General features: G+C 52.1%; 1 protein-coding gene across 1 annotated transcript in view; it reads right to left on the bottom strand.

Annotated features, from left to right (window-relative positions):
* LRRC58 (leucine rich repeat containing 58) overlaps positions 1-24,355 on the bottom strand; it is a 30,853-nt gene that overhangs the window by 5,734 nt on the left and 764 nt on the right. Inside the window, exons 2-3 of the mRNA XM_068165969.1 lie at positions 8,237-8,365; positions 3,644-3,921 (exon numbers count right to left, since the gene is read on the bottom strand). Coding sequence (XP_068022070.1) covers positions 3,644-3,921; positions 8,237-8,365 — 407 coding nt within the window. The remainder of the gene's footprint in view (positions 1-3,643; positions 3,922-8,236; positions 8,366-24,355) is intronic.

Genomic DNA, 24,355 nt, shown 5'->3' with positions numbered 1-24,355 from the left:
CTGTTTGGGTGGCTTGGATTGGTTGATGGGTTGGATGCGATGATCTTGATGGTCTCTTCCAACCGGGTTTGGTTTATTCTAAATAAAGTTTATTCTAAATAAAACCCAACAGCAACAAACAAACAAACGACAAACCAAAAAAGCCCACCCCAACAAACTGCACTTCGTAGGGAGAGTAGAATAAACCAGGTTGGAAAAGACCTTTGAGATCATCGAGTCCAACCTATCACCCAACACCATCTAATCAACTAAACCATGGCACCAAGCACCCCATCCAGTCTCCTCCTGAACACCTCCAGTGATGGTGACTCCACCACCTCCCTGGGCAGCACATTCCAATGGCCAAGCTCTCTTTCTGTGTAGAACTTCTTCCTAACATCCAGCCTAAACCTCCCCTGGCACAGCTTGAGACTGTGTCCTCTTGTTCTGGTGCTGGTTGCCTGGGAGAAGAGACCAACCCCCTCCTGGCTACAACCTCCCTTCAGGTAGTTGTAGGCAGCAATAAGGTCTCCCCTGAGCCTCCTCTTCTCCAGGCTAAGCAACCCCAGCTCCCTCAGCCTCTCCTCACAGGGCATCAACCAGCACCCCCAGGTCCCTCTCTGCCTGGCTGCTCTCCAGCCACTCTGACCCCAGCCTGTAGCACTGCATGGGGTTGTTGTGGCCAATGTGCAGAACCTGGCACTTGGATGTGTTCAATCTCATGCCCTTGGACTCTGCCCATCTGTCCAGCCTGTCGAGGTCCCTCTGCAGAGCCTCTCTACCCTCCAGCAGATCAACTCCTGCCCCCAGCTTGGTGTCATCTGCAAATTTACTGCTGATGGACTCAATCCCCTCATCCAGATCATCAATAAAGATGTTAAAGAGCACAGGGCCCAGCACTGCTCCCTGGGGCACACCACTGGTGCCTGGCTGCCAGCTGGCTGTGGCACCATTCACCACCACTCTCTGGGCTCAGCCTCCAGCCAGTTCCTAACCCAGCTCAGAGAGCTGCTGTCCAAGCCAGGGGCTGACAGCTTGGCCTGGAGTTTGCAGTGGGGGACGGTGTCAAAGGCCTTGCTGAGCTCCAGGCAGACCACATCCACAGCCTGCCCCACATCCACCAGGCTGCCACCTGATCACAGAAGGTGATTCAGAATAACACACCCTATGTGGAAAGCTACAAGGGAGCTACTTCCAGAGAATCTGGCAATTTCTTCTAACCATTAGGGAGAAATCTCAGGCTGGGAACTTGCAAACTTCTTACATGTCAAATTAATTCATCCACTTTGTTTTCAAACTTGTAAAACCTCTTCCACCAGCCAGCAAAAAAACCCAATCCATTTGCAAATAGGCTTTTCATAGCTCTACCTTTCTTCTGCTTGAGTGAAGCCACCATGCTGAGTTTGGATGCTACTTTCCCTGGCAACAGGCTTGCTGTAACACACAATTCCATTCCCTTCCTCTCACAGCAAGTGATTCCAGACACTGACATTTGCAGACCTTTCCAGGGGTGTTTTAAGTCCTAGCAGTATGCAGTAAGCTCTTCTCCTGCAGTGCTACAGCAACAGCCCTCTGCTAGTTTATAGGGAACAGTGAAAAGGAACAAAATCAATCCACTGCTATCCCAGTGATGCAGAAATGTGGAAGGAAATGTTTCTTTCCACCACAAGTTTTAGCCCTTCTGTCTTTGCTCACAGAGCAGGCTTTGATACTGCCCTGTAAGGAGACAGCAGCCTGCATTATGACTGCAGGGCAGATAGCAACTAATGATTTTTTCCCCCTTAATCTTCTAAAGGCCAAACATGCAGATCATTTACTCTGGATACAGATTAAGCATTAAGCCAAATGAAGGTCAAGCACTCCAGGCTTTAAAGTCCTCTTCTTCCAGGAACCACATGCTAGTAGTCCCAAGCAAGAGGCAAACAAGCACTCCAGGCCCTAAAGCCCTCTTCCTCCAGGAACCACATGCTAGTAGTCCCAAGCAAGAGGCAAACAAGCACTCCAGGCTTTAAAGTCCTCTTCCTCCAGGAACCACAAGCTAGTAGTCCCAAGCAAGAGGCAAACAAGCACTCCAGGCCCTAAAGCCCTCTTCCTCCAGGAACCACATGCTAGTAGTCCCAAGCAAGAGGCAAACAAGCACTCCAGGCCTTAAAGTCCTCTTATTCCAGGAACCACATGCTAGTAGTCCCAAGCAAGAGGCAAACAAGTTGCTCCTGGTAAATGCCAGGCACTGCAGACCTTTTCCATCCAGAAACAAAGCTTGCTGTGCAGCAAGAGTGCCTGCAGAAGCTCTCCTGCCCACTCCTTAGCCTGGGCCATTTGAGGGCGGATGAATCGGAAACTTCAGACCACAAAAGCTGGGCTGAGCTGCCAAGGCTTTGACAGAAACGCTGTCTTACACTCTCATGCAAATACAGCAAACCAGCACTGCAACTCTGAACACAATTCCCAAGTAAACAAGGCTCCTTAAAGACAAGTGTGCAGGAGACCTGGAGCCAGGGACATACACCTTGCATTTGGATGCAGCAATGGAACAATAATATAGAAGAGGAGGCTCAGGGGAGACCTTCTTGCTCTCTACAACTACCTGAAGGGAGGTTGTAGCCAGGTGGGGGTTGGTCTCTTCTCCCAGGCAGCCAGCACCAGAACAAGAGGACACAGTCTCAAGCTGTGGCAGGGGAGGTTTAGGCTGGATGTTAGGGAGAAGTTCTTCACAGAAAGAGAGATTGCTCAGGGAGGTGATGGAGTCACCATCACTGGGGTGATAGGTTGGACTTGATCTCAAAGGTCTTTTCCAACTTGGTTAATCCTCTCCTCTCTGAACCTCTCCCTCTCCCTTTCCCTCTCCTCTCCCTCTCCACTCCCTCTCCCTTTCCTCTCTCTCTCCCTTTCCCTCTCCTCTCCCTTTCCCTTTCCCTCTCCTCTCCCTTTCCCTTTCCCTCTCCTCTCCCTTTCCCTTTCCCTCTCCTCTCCCTTTCCCTTTCCCTCTCCTCTCCCTTTCCCTTTCCCTCTCCTCTCCCTCTCCTCTCCCTTTCCCTTTCCCTCTCCTCTCCCTCTCCTCTCCCTTTCCCTTTCCCTCTCCTCTCCCTTTCCCTTTCCCTCTCCTCTCCCTTTCCCTCTCCTCTCCCTCTCCATTTCCCTCTCCTCTCCCTCTCCATTTCCCTTTCCCTCTCCTCTCCCTTTCCCTTTCCCTCTCCTCTCCCTTTCCCTTTCCCTCTCCTCTCCCTCTCCATTTCCCTTTCCCTCTCCTCTCCCTCTCCCTCTCCTCTCCCTCTCCCTCTCCTCTCCCTCTCCATTTCCCTTTCCCTCTCCTCTCCCTCTCCCTTTCCCTCTCCTCTCCCTCTCCCTTTCCCTCTCCTCTCCCTCTCCCTTTCCCTCTCCTCTCCCTTTCCCTTTCCCTCTCCTCTCCCTTTCCCTTTCCCTCTCCTCTCCCTTTCCCTCTCCTCTCCCTCTCCCTTTCCCTCTCCTCTCCCTCTCCCTTTCCCTCTCCTCTCCCTCTCCCTTTCCCTCTCCTCTCCCTCTCCCTTTCCCTCTCTAACCTGAGCTAAACCATCTAACCCTAACTCGAGTTACAAATCTAACCCTAACGAAAGCCATGGCAAGTCAAAGGGAAAGAAACCCCACCAGGCAGAAGCAAGCAGGAGGGCAGTGAAGGTGCACTTACCCCCACATTTCGGGTTGGGACAGTTGCTGGCCAGGCTCAGGTAGCGGACGAGGTTCTCGGGGAGGTCGCTGGGGGCGTAGGCCACGTTGCGCGTTTTGATGGTGCGGCCGGCCAGCTCCAGCAGGCTCGGGGGGTTGTAGGTCAGGTCACGGACAAACCGAACCACCAGCGGGTTCCCACGCAGGCTCAGCTCCTCCAGGTGAACCAGGTTGAGGATCTCTCGAGGAAGGTAAGTCAGCAGGTTATTGTGCAGGCTGAGAGAACGCAGGGAGTGCAGCCTGAGGATGGAGATGGACACCCAGTCAAGATGGGCAAACAGAGTCATCCCACAAGGGCATTACACACAGCTGCTCGCTCTCCTCTCACCTGCAAGTCCTTTTTCTCTAACTTGTTCTTCTTTTTAGAGCACTAATTCAGGCTAAAAGACCTGCTTTTACCCCAGGGTAAAATGTGGGATCAGATCTGTAAAAGAAACTGAGTCTGAACTATGCTGCTGTCCCTTCAGTTAGGAACTGGCTGGAGGCTGAGCCCAGAGAGTGGTGGTGAATGGTGCCACAGCCAGCTGGCAGCCAGGCACTAGTGGTGTGCCCCAGGGATCAGTGCTGGGCCCCATCCTCTTTAACATCTTTATTGATGATCTGGATGAGGGCATTGAGTCCATCATCAGTACATTCACTGATGACACCAAGCTGGGGGCAGGAGTTGATCTGCTGGAGGGTAGAGAGGCTCTGCAGAGGGACCTTGACAGGCTGGACAGATGGGCAGAGTCCAAGGGCAGGAGATTGAACACATCCAAGTGCCAGGTTCTGCACATTGGCCACAGCAACCCCATGCAGTGCTACAGGCTGGGGTCAGAGTGGCTGGAGAGCAGCCAGGCAGAAAGGGACCTGGGGGTGCTGGTTGATAGTAGGCTGAACATGAGCCTGCAGTGTGCCCAGGGGGCCAAGAAGGCCAATGGCATCCTGGTCTGCATCAGGAACAGTGTGGCCAGCAGGAGCAGGGAGGTCATTCTGCCCCTGTACTCAGCACTGGTTAGGCCACACCTTGAGTCCTGTGTCCAGTTCCGGGCTCCTCAGGTTAGGAATGATTTGGAGTTGCTGGAAGGTGTCCAGAGAAGGGCAACAAAGTTGGTAAAGGGCTTGGAACACAGCCCTGTGAGGAGAGGCTGAGGGAGCTGGGGCTGCTTAGCCTGGAGAGGAGGAGACTCAGGGGTGACCTCATTGCTCTCTACAACTACCTGAAGGGAGGTTGTAGCCAGGTGGGGGTTGGTCTCTTCTCCCAGGCAAGCAGCACCAGAACAAGAGGACACAGTCTCAGGCTGCGCCAGGGGAGGTTTAGGCTGGAAGTTAGGAAGAAGTTCTACACAGAGAGAGTGATTGCCCATTGGAATGGGCTGCTCTGGGAGGTGGTGGAGTCACCATCAGTGGAGGTGTTCAGGAGGAGACTTGATAGGCTGCTTGGTGCCATGGTTTAGTTGATTAGGTGGTGTTGGGTGATAGGTTGGACTTGATAATCTTGAAGGTCTCTTCCAACCTGGTCTATTCTATTCTATTCTACTCTTCTCTTTCTGTATTCCTTCCCTCCAAGCCCCCCAAAACAGTAGCACGAAACAGAAGCACACAGAGTGCTTTCAGGGGAGATAAGGCTTCATTGTACCTAGTGAATACATGAAGAATAGTCCCATGCAATACTTTGAATAAGTCACCTGCTCTCCCTCATGCATTAAAGATGATTGCTGGAGGGCAGACAGCCCTGGCAAACCCCATGTTTTCATTGCTTGAGGCTGCAACACCTCCTGCTGATACTGCCAGATCTCAAGCTGAGCAGGGTCAGGTCAGGCTGCCACCAGCACAGCTGACAAGCAGTTTTGGGGCTTTTTGGAGCACCATGTACTCAGCACTGGTGAGGCCACACCTTGGGTGCTGGGTTCGGCTGTGGGGCCCTCAGTGCAAGAAGGACATCGAGGTGCTGGAACGGATCTGGGGAAGGGCAACAAAGCTGGAGAGGGGTCTGGAGAACAGGTCTTGTGAGGAGCAGCTGAGGGAACTGGGGTGGTTTAGTTTAGTCTGGAGAAGACAGGACTAAGGGGAGACCTTCTTGCTCTCTAGAAAGGAGGTTGGAGCCAGTCTCTTACTCCTAGAACGAGCCCAGAGAAGGGCAACAAAGTTGGTGAGGGGTATGGAATACAAGCCCTATGAGGAGAGGCTGAGGGAGCTGGGGTTGCTTAGCCTGGAGAAGAGGAGACTCAGGGGTGACCTTAATACTCTTTACAACTACCTGAAGGGAGGTTGTAGCCAGGTGGGGATTGGTCTCTTCTTCCAGGCAGCCAGCACCAGAACAAGAGGACACAGTCTCAAGCTGCGCCAGGGGAGGTTTAGGCTGGAGGTTAGGAGGAAGTTCTACACAGAGAGAGTGATTGCCCATTGGAATGTGCTGCCCAAGGAGGTGGTGGAGTCACCATCATTGGAGGTGTTCAGGAGGAGACTTGATGGGGTGCTTGGTGCCATGGGTTAGTTGTTTAGGTGGGTTGGATTGGTTGAAGGGTTGGACGTGATGATCTTGAAGGTCTCTTCCAACCTGGTCTATTCTATTATTCTATTCTATAAGTTCTAGGAGGAAAGGAAATGGCCTCAAGTAGCCCCAGGGGTGGTTTAGGTTGGCTATTAGAAGAAACTTCCTCACTGAAAGGTTTCTGGAACACAGGAACAGGCTGCCCAGAGAGGCTGTTGAATCACCCTGCCTGGTGGTGTTCAAAAGGTGCAGAGATGTGGTGCTAAGGGACATGGGTTAGGCCTGATAGCTAGATAATGGTTGGTTTCAGCAATCTTTAAAGTCTTTTCCAGCCAAAACAATTCCATGATGCTATCAAGGAGACATTGTCTCTCAGGAAGCACTAAGCAATGCTCCAGTACAGTGTCCAGGGATGCTCTCAAATCACAAGACAGTTGGATATTGTACATCAACAATAACTCCATGACACCATCCAATTCCAGCTCAGGATCCTCTGTGCTGTCATTCAGCTGCTGCTGGGGTTAGAGGTGCATGCTGCATTACAGTATCACAGTATCACCAAGGTTGGAATGGACCTCGAGGATCATCAAGTCCAACCTATCAACACAGACCTCATGACTAGACCATGGCACCAAGTGCCACATCCAATCTCCTCTTGAACACTCCAGGGATGGTGACTCCACCACCTCCCTGGGCAGCACATTCCAATGACGAACAACTCTCTCAGTGAAGAACTTCCTCCTCACCTCCAGCCTAAACCTCCCCTGGCACAGCTTGAGGCTGTGTCCTCTTGTTCTGGTGCTGGTTGCCTGGGAGAAAAGACCAACCCCTTCCTGGCTACAACCTCCCTTCAGGTAGTTGTAGAGGGCAATGAGGTCTCCCCTGAGCCTCCTCTTCTCCAGGCTAAACAACCCCAGCTCCCTCAGCCTCTCCTCACAGGGCTCTGCTCAAGGCCTCTCCCCAGCCTTGTTGCCCTTCTCTGGACACATTCAAGAGTCTCAATGTCCTTCTTAAGCTGAGGGGCCCAGAACTGGACACAGGACTCAAGGTGTGGCCTAACCAAAGCAGAGTACAGGGGCACAATGACTTCCCTGCTCCTGCTGGCCACACTATTCCTAATGCAGGCCAGGATGCCATTGGCCCTCTTGGCCACCTGGGCACACTGCTGGCTCATATTCAGGCAGCTGTCAATCAGCACCCCCAGGTCCCTCTCTGTTTGGCAGCTCTCCAGCCACCCTGACCCCAGCCTGTAGCTCTGCATGGGGTTGTTGTGACTGAAGTGCAGAACCTGGCACTTGGACTTGTTGAATGCCATCCCATTGGACTCTGCCCATCTGTCCAGTCGGTCGAGGGTCCCTCTGCAGAGCCTTTCTACCCTCTAACTGACCAACATCTGCTCCTAACTTGGTGTCATCTGCAAACTTGCTGATGACTGACTCGACCCCCTCATCCAGATCATCAATGAAGATGTTAAAGAGGGACAGGGGCCCAGCACTAATCCCTGGGGCACACCACTGGTGCCTGGCTGCCAGCTGGCTGTGGCACCATCCACCACCACTCTCTGGGCTCAGCCTCCAGCCAGTTCCTTATTTATGTCGCACCTCAGGCTACCCGTACACAGCGTGCAGTGTTCTCGCTCCCCCCCATTATGAAACAGAGCTGTGCTGTGGGGCTTAATGAACACTAAACCACACTGAAATCCTAGAATGAGAAATGCCAAGGGAACCCAAGGAATGGTGCAACAGAAAAGCTCCCCCAGCTTTTTTGTGTGTGTAAGACAAAACAGACCAAGCATTCACCGCTAAGAATCCGCAGGACTTCTCAGGACTCTCTGTACAAATCTATTAATGCCCCCTGAAGTCTGTACTTCTGAATTCCTTTTCCACCCCCTTTACCCTTTGATTGAGTTTTCCATATTACATATGCATGGTCTGCTGCAGTGCACCATGCTGAGGACCTTGTTCAAGTCTGCTCACATTGGAAAACCTGAAGGACCAATAGGTGCTCAGGGGTACTTTAACCCACACCCTCAAAGTTCAAAGAGTTAATTACAGCTGCTGGATGATGAGAGTAAATACTCACTGTGCCAGCTGAGGTGGAATGCTCTGGATCTTGTTGTCACACAGAACTAGGTAGCTAAGAGAAGGCAGGTTTGCTAATTCAGGTGGAATAGAAGTGATGAAGTTCCCTCCGAGGTACAGAAACTCTAAACTGAAGAAGAGAAAACACTGCATTATTTCATTAGGGTCACCTTCAGTTTCATGTAACACCATGCCTCCCATCTCCTGCTTTTCTTGAAGAAACCTTACAGATGACAATATTTGAGACAATTTGCTGGGGGGAAACAAGCTGCACATCAACATTACAACAGAGCTGCTGTTTCACGAGAGAGAAAGGTAAGATTGACTTCCAGCCCCCTGAAGCCAATGTGACATCTGCTGGCACAAGCACCAGCTGCTCTTTGTGGTATAATCTGAGCCCACAGTGACAAACTGCAAGCTTTCACAGAATCACCAAGGTTGGAAGAGACCTCAAAGATCATCAAGTCCAACCTGTCACCACAGACCTCATGACCAAGTGCCACATCCAATCCCCTCTTGAACACCTCCAGCGATGGTGACTCCACCACCTCCCTGGGCAGCACATTCCAATGGCTAACAACTCTCTCTGGGAAGAACTTTCTCCTCACCTCCAGCCTAAACTTCCCCTGGCACAGCTTGAGACTGTGTCCTCTTGTTCTGGTGCTGGTTGCCTGGGAGAAGAGACCAACCCCCACCTGACTACAACCTCCCTTCAGGTAGTTGTAGAGGGCAATAAGGTCTCCCCTGAGCCTCCTCTTCTCCAGGCTAAACAACCCCAGCTCCCTCAGCCTCTCCTCGCAGGGCTGTGCTCAAGGCCTCTCCCCAGCCTCGTTGCCCTTCTCTGGACACATTCAAGAGTCCCAATGTCCTTCTTAAACTGAGGGGCCCAGAGCTGGCCACAGCAGAAGTCAGAGGCAGCCAGGGCCTGCTCTGTGACAAGTCACATGCCAGCAGCACCACAGACGCAGCAGCACAGAGTGAATGCAAGTTGCAGAAGCACACACGTGCAGCTTCTCAGACTGATTGACTGATTTCAGTATCCTGAAGCCCCAAAACCAGGAGGCAGACTTAACTGCTGTTTGAGGTCTAAATAACAGAGGAGCATTAAAAAGCACTGGATGTCCTGCAAAAACTCAGCTGATGTGAGACAGGAATAAAGGCATGCTAGGTGGAACAGCCAGTGTTTGCTGTGCATCCCCACCCTACTACCATGAAAAATTGGCAAGGCCTTCTCTTTGACATAATAGCTTCGAGTCCCCATTTCACAGTCAAATAGTTTCCCTCCCCTGTTCTCAGATGCTGTCTGGAAGAGAAGCAAAGTTTCAGTCTGGATACTTCTGGCTGGAAAGAGACACCATTGCTAATCATGGCCCAGACACCACTTTCCCTTGTGCCTGACAAAGGTGAACCCCAGAGTCCGGTCTGCAGACTGTGGGTAAGCATCTCTGGAACACACTCAGGTTAGCTGCCTAACTACAGTGCACATTGCCCCTGCCTGATCCATACAATAATACAATGCTTTAGGTTGCAAGGAACCCTCAGAAGTCAGCTATTCCAATCCCCCTGCATCAGCACGGATAGCTTCAACCACAGCAGCATTCCCTGCAGGAAGCAGTTCTGGGCTCCTCAGTTTAGGAAGGAGGTTGAGTTGCTGGAAGGTGTCCTGGTGGATGTGGGGCAGGCTGTGGATGTGGTCTACCTAGACTTCAGCAATGCCTTTGACACTGTCCCCCATAGCAAACTCCAGGCCAAGCTGTCAGCCCCTGGCTTGGACAGCAGCACTCTGAGCTGGGTTAGGAACTGGCTGGAGGCTGAGCCCAGAGAGTGGTGGTGAATGGTGCCACAGCCAGCTGGCAGCCAGGCACTAGTGGTGTGCCTCAGGGGACAGTGCTGGGCCCCATCCTGTTCAATATCTTCATTGATGATCTGGATGAGGGGATTGAGTCCATCATCAGTAAATTTGTAGATAACACCAAGCTGGGGGCAGGAGTTGATCTGTTAGAGGGTAGGAGAGCTCTGCAGAGGGACCTCGACAGGCTGGATAGATGGGCAGAGTCCAAGGGCAGGAGATTGAACACATCCAAGTGCCAGGTTCTGCACTTCAGTCACAACAACCCCATGCAGTGCTACAGGCTGGGGTCAGAGTGGCTGGAGAGCAGCCAGGCAGAGAGGGACCTGGGGGGTACTGGTCGATGGTAGGCTGAACATGAGCCTGCAGTGTGCCCAGGCAGCCAAGAAGGCCAATGGCATCCTGGCCTGCATCAGGAACAGTGTGGCCAGCAGGAGCAGGGAGGTCATTGTGCTCTGTGCTCAGCACTGGTTAGGCCACACCTTGAGTCCTGTGTCCAGTTCTGGGCCCCTCAGTTTAGGAAGGAGGTTGAGTCGCTGGAAGGTGTCCAGAGAAGGGCAACAAAGCTGGGGAGGGGTTTGGAGCACAGCCCTGTGAGGAGAGGCTGAGGGAGCTGGGGTTGCTTAGCCTGGAGAGGAGAAGGCTCAGGGGAGACCTTATTGCTGTCTACAACTACCTGAAGGGAGGTTGTGGACAGGCAGAGGTTGTTCTCTTCTCCCAGGCAACCAGCAGCAGAACAAGAGGACACAGTCTCAGGCTGCACCAGGGGAGGTTTAGGCTGGAGGTTAGGAAGAAGTTCTACACAGAGAGAGTGATTGCCCATTGGAATGGGCTGCCTGGAGAGGTGGTGGAGTCATCATCACTGGAGGTGTTCAGGAGGAGACTTGATGGGGTGCTTGGTGCCATGGGTTAGTTGATTAGGTGGTGTTGGATGATAGGTTGGACGTGATGATCTTGTAGGTCTCTTCCAACCTGGCTTATTCTCTTCCATCCCATTCTCCAAGCAGCCTCTCATTTTACAGGCACAACCTGTAGCCAAGGAGCTGTGAAGGGACCATGTCAAGGGAGGACTATTTTCAATTAGGTTTTGACCTGTCAGAGCTCTGAGTTTTAACCAAAATCCCTCCTTCCACCTGCAGTGTTTCCCAAGGTGGATTTGGATGGCTTGGCTTTCATCAGGGACTTAACTGCTGATCATACAACTTCTCAGACACACTTTAACTCCATGCCATTGCTGGAGCCCACACTGAAGGCTGTTGGAAGGGAATTCCAGAAATGTGGATTTCAATGTTTAAACCAGGTTGACATGGGTACAAGTTTCCACTTCCTGGGTAGAGTGAATGATTAACTCCTCACCCTCTCTGTTTGAAGACAGCAACCCCCCCAGAGCAACGCTGCACAAAATCGCATGCTGCCAGGGATAGGGGGAGAGGGGTGGAAAATACACAGCAAATAAAAGCAGTGACATTAGTTTCCAGGTGTGAAATGCCCAAGTTTCAAGAGCAGCTTCCTGCACAGACTAAACATGTGAAACCACTGCCCCCAAACTGCTTTTGGCTTTTAAAGCCATCCTCTGTAAGTTCTGTGTGATGAGAAAGCTCAGTCAGGGTGTAAAGCCCCAGCATCAAGCTGTCTCCAAGCAAAAACCCACTCAAGAACAGAATTCCTCCAGAGGCAACAAAGAGCTTCTGGAGAGATTGGTTTATTTTGACCTATCTTCTGAACCACTTTTCTGAGGGCAGTAGGTTAAGGGATGTTGCACTAAGCTTGTACCCAGGGGCTACGGCAATGCTGGCTCTTGAGCTGTCCTCCTCATGGGGCAATTTGTTGCTTGGTAAGAGGAGCAAGAACACTGCTGAGCTCTGCCATTCTCACAGAGGAGCCTGCACGAGGGCAATCCACAACATTTATCAGTTTTTCCACAAAAGGGCCATATCAGGGAGAGGGCTGAGCCTAGTGACTCATTCCGGCCAACCTTTCACACCAAGACTTGGGTTTTCTGACAAATCATTAATCTGTAGGGTCCTTAGGAGCAGCCAGCTCGGGTCTCATGCACCACTGTGTACACAGAGGGAGAGCTGGCACTTTTCTGCACTTTCCAAAGTCAGTCTAGGAGCTTAGAAAAGCCAGAGAGCAACCAGCCTCAAATGAGCATGAGCTCAGCTCCTGCTTTTGCACAGCTAGAATAAATGATGAACTTCCAACCTGCCACAGACTCTGGACAAAGGAGTTTCAAGAGAGGACAGACACTAACAGAATCTAGCTCAACAAGAACTGGGGGAAAAAATATCCCATTTCACAGAGTAACAGATGTGTGGGTGTGATGCTTTCTATGGTGCCTTTCAGCAATCCATATAGATAACTAACAAAAGGCCAGAGTCCCTTTCAGCTTCACATCTAGCAGGCCCCTTGGTCAGAACACACAGCACTAATTTGCCCTGAGCTGCAGCCAGCACAGTCAGGCCAACTGTGCCTCACTCCTCTCCAGCAGAGGGTTTCACCACACCACCAGGCTGTAGGGAGGCTGTGCCAATCCTTTTACACATGGAGAGTGAGTGAGGAAAGACTCAAAGCAGCTCTGGATCGATTCAGGTGGTGGCAGTGAACTTTAACGTGCCAGGGTACTGTACATTCTGTTTTGAGTGTGTTCCTGAGGTTTCCAGGCCATCACATAGCACAAAACAAATCAAAAAGCCCCAAAACAGTAAGGGGCCCACTCTGAGCACTAGGAGTGTTTTTTATCATAGAATCAATAAGGTTGGAAAAGACCTCAGAGATCATCAAGTCCAACCTGTCACCCAGCACCTCATGACTAACTAAACCATGGCTTCAAGCACCACCTCCAATCCCTTTTTGAACACCTCCAGGGATGGTGACTCCACCACCTCCCTGGGCAGCACATTCCAATGGCTAACAACTCTCTCAGTGAGGAACTTTCTCCTCACCTCCAGCCTAAACTTCCCCTGGCACAGCTTGAGACTGTGTCCTCTTGTTCTGGTGCTGGTTGCCTGGGAGAAGAGACCAACCCCCACCTGGCTACAACCTCCCTTCAGGTAGTTGTAGAGAGCAAGAAGGTCTCCCCTGAGCCTCCTCTTCTCCAGGCTAAGCAACCCCAGCTCCCTCAGCCTCTCCTCACAGGGCTGTGCTCCAGGCCTCTCCCCAGCCTTGTTGCCCTTCTCTGGACACGTTCAAGTGTCTCAATGTCCTCTTTAAACTGAGGGGCCCAGAGCTGGACACAGGACTCAAGGTGTGGCCTAAGCAGTGCTGAGCACAGGCTGAATCCAGTACCCTACCAATCACCACCATACTCTCACTGGGATGTTCCAAGGGGAGAATGGCTTCTGGCACAGACGACACTGGAATCCTCGACCCGCCCTGTTTGCCCACAGATGCTTCTCTGGATAAACTTTAACAGCTGACATCAAACAGCTGCATCTAAATAGGCAATCTAAAAAAGCAACTACAGAGCCTGAAACAGCTCCAAGTCTTTTTATTCCTTTTTTTTTTTTTAAGAAGATAAAACTTTCCAACCAGAAATTTCCAGGGCAGTTTGGAGGCTCAGGAGAGGGAGGAATGTGAAAGCAGCCCACAGTACACTCCTGTTAACCCTGTTCTGCTAATTCCTGGGAGAACTGCACAGCCTTTGCTGACAGGCAAATTTAAGATCAAACAGTTGTAGGAAAACTATTTGCAAAGTGTTTGAAGAGGGGAAGGAAAAAAAAAACCAAGGGAGGCAGCAAGCAGATTTCCTAATGCTCTATCTTTATCAAAGCTTCCCTGGGTGTTTTTCCCACACTGCAGCAGCCCTTCTGGTGCGTATGCTCGTCTAACATGCTTAATAGTGCCCACAAAGGAAAGCAAATACTCTGGGTTTTGTTGCATCTAAGCCTTTACACAGAACCTGGGTGAACTGAGTTAGGCATTTGAGGCCTTTGATCCCAACCCTTGCACAACTGAGTTTTTCTAGAGGAATCCAGGCAAGAAGGAACGAAGCACACATGGCAGGGGGCCTGGAACGAGCCTTTGCCGAGCTCTTCCCTGCTGGTCCTGGTGCCCTGCTGAGTGCCAGAGCATTCACCAGAAGAGGTGGACTAAGCTTGAAGTGCACATCAATTGCATTTCACTAAGATCTTGACAATTTTTCCCTTTACAGGGCATTTGCAAGACTTATCCCTAAGCACGCACACTGCCAGGGCAGGGGGATCCGTGCAACCTTAAGCCAAAAGCCACAGCTGGACAGTGAAGGTCAGAGCTGTGCCTCACCAGATCCACCAAACACAGCATGTCCAGAATGGGCACAAGTTTATCACCTGGAGAACAGCTCCTTTAAGAGGAGCAGCTGAGGGAACTCGGGTTGTTTAGTCCAGACAAAAGGAGGCTGAGGGGAGACTACCTGGCTCTCAAGTACCTAAGAGAAAGTTTGAGCCAGGTGGGAGTTGGCCTCTTCTCCCCAGTAACAAGTGATAGAGCAAGTGCAGGGTCCTGCATCTGGGTTGAGGCAATCCCAGGCACAAATCCAGGCTGGGCAGGGACTGGCTGGAAAGCAGCCCTGAGGAGAGAGACCTGGGGGTGCTGGTGGAGGAGAAGCTCAACAGGAGCTCTCAGTGTGCACTTGCAGCCCAGAAAGCCAATCAGATCCTGGGCTGCAGCAAGAGAAGTGTGGCCAGCAGGGCAAGGGAGGTGACCCTCCCCCTCTACTCAGCCCTGGTGAGACCCCACCTGGAGTACTGCCTCCAGTTCTGGAGCCCCTATTCCAAGAGGGATCTGGAGGTGCTGGAAGGTGTCCAGAGAAGGGCCAGGAGGATGAGCAGAGGGCTGGAGCACCTCTCCTGTGAGGACAGACTGAAGGAGTTGGGGCTGTTCAGTCTGCAGAAGAGAAGGCTCCCAGGTGACCTAATTGTGGCCTTCCAGGATCTGAAGGGGGCTACAGGAAGGCTGGGGAGGGACTGCTCAGGATCTCAGGTAGTGATAGGACTAGGGGGAATGGAATGAAGCTGGAGGTGGGGAGGTTCAGGCTGGAAGTGAGGAGGAAGTTCTTCACCATGAGAGTGGTGAAGCCCTGGAATGGGTTGTCCAGGGAGGTGGTTGAGGCTCTGTCCCTGGAGGTGTTTAAGCCCAGGCTGGATGAGGCTGTGGCCAGGCTGATGTAGTGTGGGGTGTCCCTGGCCATGGCAGGGGGGTTGGAACTAGATGATCCTTGTGGTCCCTTCCAACCCTGACTGATACTATGATACTATGATAGGAGGAGAGGAAATGGCCTCAAGTTGCCCCAGGGAAGGTTTAGATTGGATATTACAACAAACTTCTTCACTGAAAGGGTTCTCAAATACTGGAATAGGCTCTCCAGGGAGGTGGTTGTATCCCCATCCCTGGAGGTGTTTTAGAAGTGGCAGAGATGTGGTGCTGAGTGACACAGCTTAGCACTGGCCTTAGCAGAGCTAGGTAACGGTGGGACTCAGTGATCTTAGAGGTCTTCTCCAATCAAAACAATTCTATGAGCACCTTTCTAGTTCACCAGCTATAACACACCTTGCCCTGCAGCACATTCCATGCTGGATCAGCACAGGAAGGAAACACACCAACCTGTTCCTTTTCTGCTGGAGCTGCTGTGGGCTGTGAATCCAGCCTGAGTGAGTGACCACACCATCTCACACTTAAAACACAACAAGGTCCACGTTGGAGGGAAAACTACAGGAAAAACCCACAACAAACCAACACACCTCTACTTATGCCAAGACTGACTTTTATCTGGCAACAAACAGTATCACAGTATCACAGTATCACAGTATCACCCAGGTTGGAAAGGACCTCGAGGATCATCGAGTCCAACCTGACACCGCAGACCCCATGACTAGACCATGGCACCAAGTGCCACGTCCAATCTCCCCTTGAACGCCTCCAGGGTCGATGACTCAACCACCTCCCTGGGTAACCCATTCCAATGCCGAATGACTCGCTCGGTGAAGAACTTCCTCCTCACCTCGAGTCTGAACCTCCCCTGGCGCAGCTTGAGACTGTGTCCCCTTGTTCTGGTGCTGGTTACCTGGGAGAAGAGGCCAACTCCCTCCTGGCTACAACCACCCTTCAGGTAGTTGTAGAGGGCAATAAGGTCACCCCTGAGCCTCCTCTTCTCCAGGCTAAACAATCCCAGCTCCCTCAGCCTCTCCTCATAGGGCTTGTGTTCAAGGCCTCTCACCAGCCTTGTTGCCCTTCTCTGGACACGCTCAAGTGTCTCAATGTCCTTCTTAAACTGAGGAGCCCAGAACTGGACACAGTACTCAAGGTGCGGCCTAACCAGAGCAGAGTACAGGGGCACTATGACCTCCCTGCTCCTGCTGGCCACACTATTCCTAATGCAGGCCAGAATGCTATTGGCCCTCCTGGCCACCTGAGCACACTGCTGGCTCATATTCAGGTGGCTGTCGATCAGCACACCCAGGTCCCTCTCTGTCTGGGAGCTCTCCAGCCACTCCGACCCCAGCCTATAGCTCTGCATGGGATTGCCATAGCCAAAGTGCAGCACTCGGCACTTGGACTTGTTGAAAGCCATCCCATTGGACTCTGCCCATCTTTCCAGTCGGTCGAGGTCCCTCTGCAGAGCCTTTCTACCCTCTAATTGACTAACATCTGCCCCTAACTTTGTGTCATCTGCAAACTTACTGATGACTGACTCTACCCCTTCATCCAGATCATCAACGAATATGTTGAAGAGGACAGGGCCCAGCACTGATCCCTGGGGGACACCACTGGTGACTGGCCTCCAGCTGGATGCGGCACCGTTCACGACCACTCTCTGGGCCCGGCCCTCCAGCCAGTTCCTAACCCAGCACAGAGTGTAGTGGTCCAATCCACAGGCTGACAGCTTAGTCAGCAGTTTGCTGTGGGGGACGGTGTCAAAGGCCTTGCTGAAGTCTAGGTAGACCACATCCACAGGCCTCCCCACATCCACCAGGCGGGTCACCTGATCATAGAAAGAGATCAGGTTGGAGAGGCAGGATCTGCCCTTCCTGAATCCATGTTGGCTGGACCTGAGCCCTTGGCCATCCTTCAGGTGCAGTTATTGCTGCCAGGATAATCTGCTCCATCACTTTCCCTGGCACTGAGGTCAGGCTGACTGGCCTGTAGTTTCCAGGTTCCTCCATCCGACCCTTCTTGTGGATGGGGACCACGTTGGCCAGTTTCCAGTCATCTGGGACCTCACCAGTGAGCCAGGACTGGAGGAAAATGATGGAGAGTGGCCTAGCTAGCACATCCGCCAGCTCTCTCAGCACCCTAGGATGGATCCCATCTGGTCCCATGGACTTGTGGATATCCAAGTGGCTCAGCAGGTCCCGAACTAACTCCTCATGGATTTCCAGGGTATTACTCTGCTCCCCGACCCCAACGCCCAGCTCCGGAGACCACTCGTCCTGAACTCCTGCCTTGCTGTTAAACATTGAGGTAAAGAAGGTGTTCAGGACCTCAGCTTTATCCTCATCCTCAGTAACTGTGTTCCCCTCCAGGTCCACTAGGGAGTTCAGGTTCTTCCTGCCCTTCTTCTTATTGTTAATATATTTATAAAAATGCTTTTTATTATCTTTGACTGAGGTGGCCAGCTTCAGTTCCAGCTGGGCCTTAGCCTCCCTAATTTTATTCCTACATAATCTAACAGCTTCCTTGAACATACCTCGAGAAGCCTTCCCCTCCTTCCAAAGGTGATACAGCCTCCTCTTCCCCCTTAAATCCTCCAGGAGCTGCTTGCTCATCCAGGCCGGTCGCCTTCCCCGCCGGCTTGCCTTCCGGCACGTGGGAACCGCCAATTCCTGTGCCTTCAAGAGCTCCTGGTTGAAGTAGGTCCAACCCTCCTGAACCCCTTGGTTCATGAGGGCTGGTACCCAGGGGACTTTGCAGACAAGTTTTTTAAATAGGCTGAAGTTCGCCCTTCGGAAGTCCAAGGTGGAGGTTCTGTTGGTGCTCCTCCCAATCTCCCTGCATATTGAAAACTTCACTATCTCGTGGTCACTGCACCCTAGGCAGCCTCCCACGATCACATCTCCCACCAGCCCTTCCCTATTGCAGAACAGCAGGTCAAGCAGAGCCTGTCCCCTGGTAGGCTCGCTTAACAGCTGTGTCAGGAAGCAGTCCTCCATTCGCTCCAGGAATCTTCTGGACTGCCTCCTCCCTGCTGAATTAAGTTCCCAGCAGATATCTGGGAGGTTGAAGTCACCAACAAGGACAAGATCAGATGATCTTGAGACAGCCTCCAGTTGCTTGTAGAACAACTCATCAGCCGCCTCATCCTGGTTGGGTGGTCTGTAACAGATTCCAATCAGGATGTCAGACATGTTAGGTTGTCCTCTGATTTTGACCCACAGGCTCTCAACTACCTCATCTTCCACCACAAGTTGTGTGGCAGAGATTGACTCTCTAATATACAGAGCCACCCCTCCTCCTCTTCTCCCTCGCCTGTCCCTCCTAAAGAGCCTGTAACCCCCCATTGTAGCACTCCAATCGTGGGTGCTGTCCCACCAAGTTTCTGAGATAGCGACTACATCATAGTCGCCCTGATGGATTAGGACCTCCAACTCCTCTTGCTTGTTGCCCAGGCTGCGTGCATTGGTGTACATGCATCGCAGCTGGGTTCCTGACTTCTCAACTGACCCTACCTTGTGCCCTACTCTTTCCTCTGCAGAGGGACCGATTGCCTCACCCACCCCCTTCAGACCTAGTTTAAAGCCCTCCTAATGAGCCCTAGGAACAGGAAGGCAGTGCAATGAGAGTTCACCCATCTGGTGCATTTTCTACCCCAAATTCAGAGCGACAGCCAATGCTGCAATTCAGGTGCCGCGCTGTACTGACACTGCTGGCTGAAAGGAACTGTGGGTGCTGGGCACACAGAATGAGCTAGCAAAGCCTCAGCATGATTCAAAGAAGCCCACAGCAAGGCCGGCTCTTACCTTTCTCAGATACTTAAGGGGTTTATAGAATCATAGAATCAGTAAGGTTGGGAAAGACCTCAGAGACCATCAAGTCCAACCTGTCACCCAACACCTCATGACTACTAAACCATGGCACCAAGTGCCACATCAAATCCTTTCCTAAATACCTCCAATGATGGTGACTCCACCACCCCCCTGGGCAGCACATTCCAATGGCCAATTACTCTTTCTGGGAAGAACTTTCTCCTCACCTTCAGCCTAAACCTCCCCTGGCACAGCTTGAGACTGTGTCCTCTTGTTCTGGTGCTGGGTGCCTGGGAGAAGAGACCAACCCCCACCTGGCTACAACCTCCCTTCAGGTAGCTGTAGAGAGCAATAAGGTCTCCTCTGAACCTCCTCTTCTCCAGGCTAAACAACCCCAGCTCCCTCAGCCTCTCGTCATAAGGCTTGTGCCTCCCCAGCCTTATTGTCCTTCTCTGGGTCATTTCAAGCCACCACAAAAAGGAACACTGCATTTTCCCCAAGGAAAACACAAAGCAAAGACTATTCATCCTTGGTGCCAGTATGCTATCTATGAGCAGCACCATCCTGCTGCCATGACCAGAGCAATCATGACCATGCATTTATGAAGCCACATGAAAGAAACTTCAAGCACCAGGACATCTATAGATGGGACTTCTACAATGGACTAGAAGGTAGGAAGAAGTTCTATACAGAGAGAGTGATTGCCCATTGGAATGGGCTGCCCAAGGAGGTGGTGGAGTCACCATCATTGGAGGTGTTCAGGAGGAGACTTGGTGGGGTGCTTGGTGCCATGGGTTAGTTGTTTAGGTGGTGTTGGATTGGTTGATAGGTTGGACATGGTGATCTTGAAGGTCTCTTCCAACCTGGTGTATTCTATGTATTCTATAACCAGGTGAAAGGCACTTACATTCTGTGCATGATCTTGCACCACACAGATTTGTGTGGGCAAGGATGGGGCAGACAGCTGAAACTGGGAGCAGTATGACAAGACAGCAACAGGTCTGTGTTTCTTACCAAATCACTAGGATGATGCCATGGAAACGTTCACAAAGTGCCTGACCCCAGCTCTCTGCAAAGTTGCAGGTTTACTACCTTCATTGGAGTAACACCACATGGTACCTGTCTCTCATTCCAGGGTCTCTGCATCTGTAGCTGTCCCTTCAGCTTCAGCAGATCAGACTCATCAGCTTTCTCTTCTTTCAACTCTGCCAACCACACAGGCTCCTTACCTGCTGTTATTTCCTGGCCTGCACTAAAACTGATGAGCTACCTCTTCAGAAACTACAACAGGGAACTCGTGAGTTGCAGAGGAAAGACTGAGGCTGTTACCAAAATCCTCCTTAAAAAAGACATTAAAATTCTTACCAGGGTTCAGCTATTTCCTGGAAACACAAGAAACACTTCTAGACCTCTGCAGCTCTGCTCAGCTGCATAACCAATGACTGGAGCAAATGGGGAGCTGTCAGGGTCACTGGAAGAAGAGAACCACTGGCTGCAGGAACTCTAATACCAGCAGGAGGAATGCATTCTGTGAAAGTGCTGCCTGCATTGCTCTGTGGTCTGACACCACAAGACACAAGAAATGTTTCTGTTATTTAGAATAAACCAAACCAGGTTGGAAGAGACCTTCAAGATCATTGTGTCCAACCCATCAACCAATCCAACCCACCCAAACAGCTAACCCATGGCACCAAGCACCCCAGCAAGTCTCCTCCTGAACACCTCCAGTGATGGTGACTCCACCACCTCCCTGGGCAGCACATTCCAATGGGCAATCACTCTCTCTGTGTAAAACTTCTTCCTAACATCCAACCTGAACCTCCCCTGGCACAGCCTGGGACTGTGTCCTCTTGTTCTGGTACTGGCTGCCTGGGAGAAGAGACCAACCCCCACCTGGCTACAACCTCCCTTCAGGTAGTTGTAGACAGCAATAAGGTCACCCCTGAGTCTCCTCTTTTCCAGGCTAAGCAACCCCAGCTCCCTCAGCCTCTCCTCACAGGGCTGTGCTCCAAACCCCTCACCAACTTTGTTGCCCTTCTCTGGACACCTTCCAGCAATCAACATCTTTCCTAAACTGAGGGGCCCAGAACTGGACACAGGACTCAAGGTGTGGCCTAACCAGTGCAGTGTACAGAGGCAGAATGACCTCCCTGCTCCTGCTGGCCACACTGTTCCTGATGCAGGCCAGGATGCCATTGGCCCTCTTGGCTGCTTGGGCACACTGCAGGCTCATGTTCAGCCTACCATCAACCAGCACCCCCAGGTCCCTCTCTGCCTGGCTGCTCTCCAACCACTCTGACCCCAGTCTGTAGCACTGCATGGGGTTGTTGTGGCCAATGTACAGAACCTGGCACTTGGATGTGTTCAATCTCCTGCCCTTGGACTCAGCCCATCTGTCCAGCCTGTCGAGGTCCCTCTGCAGAGCTCTCCTACCCTCCAACAGATCAACTCCTGCCCCCAGCTTGGTGTCTGCAAATGTACTGATGATGGGGAGCTGCATATGGAAAAGGGCTCAGAGTCTTGGCTTGCCAGCAGCAGCACCACAGACACTCACAGCTTCAGCTCTGAGATAAACAGAAGCCCAAACACCTACACCAGGCCCCACCTCCCAGCCCACCCAGAGCTCAGAAGTGAGCAGGTGTCTCTGTGCTGCCCTGCCACAACAGCCAGCTCTGCTCTGTTTTGTGTTCAGGCTGCTTTCACTCACTGCAACACCACGTGTGCTCACGCTGCCGCCACCACCCCCGTTAGCAGGCAGGAGGGGCTGGCACCAGCTCCTCTCCAACAGCTCCTCACTATCTTTTAGGCAAGGGTGGCAGGTCACTGGTTATCTGGCTCCTAGCCAGCAGATTCAGGATTCTCCCTGGAAGAACATTAGATTAGGAAGCATTGTTTTCTCCATGCTCTGGCAAGCAAGCCTGCTGCACCTTTTGCTGCTTGAGCAGTCGCAGATACAGAGGAGTCACTGATGGCACAGTGGTGAAGAGGCTGACAGCCCTGCTGGAGCAGGTATTCACTATCTGGAGCTAAAGTTCAGTTGTAGGATGGTGACAGGTTAGCAGGAGTTCAAGGAGCTGGCAGTGATGACGTGGGTGGCAGACACAAGCTGGGTCTTGTCTAGTTTCATTACCTGACACATCACTTTGTAATGATAAACACACAGCCCAGTGGCCTGCCCCTGCCCTCTCAGAGCTGTCATTCTGGGGAGCAAGCACAACCATCCCAAAAAAAGCTGCAGAAGAGGATAAACAAGAACCCTGCTTTAACACATCTGAGTGAAGAGAGCTACACATTGGCCACAACAATCCCCATGCAGAGCTACAGGCTGGGGGCAGAGTGGCTGAGAGCAGCCAGGTAGAGAGGGACCTGGGGGGTACTGGTTGACAGTAGGCTGAACATGAGCCTGTAGTGTGCCCAGGTGGCCAAGAAGGCCAATGGCATCCTGGCCTGCATCAGGAATAGTGTGGCCAGCAGGAGCAGGGAAGTCATTCTGCCCCTGTGCTCAGCACTGGTTAGGCCACACCTTGAGTCCTGTGTCCAGTTCTGGGCCCCTCAGTTTAAGAAGGACATTGAAACACTCGAAGGTGTCCAGAGAAGGGCAACAAGGCTGGGGAGAGGCCTTGAGCACAGCCCTGTGAGGAGAGGCTGAGGGAGCTGAGGTTGCTTAGCCTGGAGAAGAGGAGGCTCAGAGGAAACCTCATTGCTCTCTACAACTACCTGCAGGGAGGTTGTAGCCAGGTGGGGGTTGGTCTCTTCTCCCAGGCAACCAGCACCAGAACAAGAGGACACAGTCCCAAGCTGTGCCAGGGGAGGTTCAGGCTGGATGTCAGGAAGAAATTCTTCCCAGAAAGAGAGATTGGCCATTGGAATGTGCTGCCCAGGGAGGTGGTGGAGTCACCATCCCTGGAGGTGTTTAGGAAGAGACTGGGGGCAGGATAAGAAAGAGAGAGAGAAACCACAGAGTGTGTAACCAGCAGCAGGGAACCTCTGCCTCAGAGATAAGCACAATAATGCCCCAACCACATCCTGAATGTAACCAGGCATGCTACAGAGGCAATGTGGATCACCTCCCACACACATCTGCACTCCTCCACTGGCCTCCTCTCCCACGAAGTTGCCACTGGCCTTATTTCCTCCCTTATCCCTAAAGCAACTGCTCCTGAATGGAGCAAAAGCTAAGGCTCCTCCTCCTAATGGCAGTCCCAGCCCTGGATGCATCTCAACTATGCTATGGAGAACATGGGCCCTCTCCAGCACCCAGAATGCCTCAAACTTAGCTTAACCCAGAGTTGCACCAGATCCTCAACAGATCCATGCTATGCCATCTAGGCAAAAGCTGCACACCCATTTTCAGCTCTGGTACCTCCAAGCGAGAGCCACAGGAAACATAACCCACACACCCTGTGCTTCCACTGGATGCAGCTCTCTTGAGCCATCAGGGTAAATCCAGCTACTTAGGGTCAAGCTTGCTGGAATTTGTCTAAGAGAGGCTGCCACTGGCTAGCTCCTTAGCAAAGAGCTGGAGTGAAGGAAGTTCAGACCCAATGTCTTAGCACTGAGACACACAGGACTAGTCTGAGGCTCAAGAAACCAGCAGAACACACTGAAGGCCCAGCATGTAACACAGACTAAAGCTTGCCCAGAAGGATGCAGGCTTCAGAACTATCTATCCCAGGTCATAGTATCAGTCAGGGTTGGAAGGGACCACAAGGATCATCTAGTTCCAACCCCCCTGCCATGGCCAGGGACACCCCACACTAGATCAGCCTGGCCAGAGCCTCATTGTCAACACAGACAATCAATGATCAGCCTTAGCTAAGATCCATTCTCCAATGCCACCCCATCAGCTGCTGTGGGTCAGCCATATGTTCCTACGTGGTGTGATCCAGCTCCACGTTCAGTACCACTGCACCCAAGCACAGCCTAGGGTCCTATGCTTCAGAAGACCTCTCAGCTGATCCATCAGATCTTTATGAGCTGGACAGACAGGCAGAAAAAAAGCCCCTAGTCGTGCCAGCAAGCACTCTGATGAGCCTGGAGCTGCATCAGCAGAAAGAGCTCATTGTTTATGTAACCACAACCAGACCTTTATTCCCCTGTGCAATCCACTGTGCAGCCACGAGCTGAACGGGACCAGGGATTTATCTTCCTCTTGCCACGGTGTGCCTCCAGCACGTTAACACACTGTCACCGGGAGAGCCTCTGCTGCACCAAAGCAGCCCAGGGGCTGAGGAATCCTCAGCGAGCTGCCCGTGGGGCGAGTGCGGGAGGCGCAGGGTCCACCTGAAGAGCGGCTTCGAGTTGCGGTGCCTCAGCCTCAGGCACATCT

The sequence above is a fragment of the Melanerpes formicivorus genome, unplaced genomic scaffold (genome assembly GCF_026170545.1).
Source record: "Melanerpes formicivorus ecotype bairdi unplaced genomic scaffold, bMelFor1.0.p_v2 SCAF_95, whole genome shotgun sequence".
Classification (NCBI taxonomy): domain Eukaryota; kingdom Metazoa; phylum Chordata; class Aves; order Piciformes; family Picidae; genus Melanerpes; species Melanerpes formicivorus.
The sequence above is the reverse complement of the archived record's forward strand: the minus strand, read 5'-3'. Positions and strand labels throughout refer to the sequence as shown.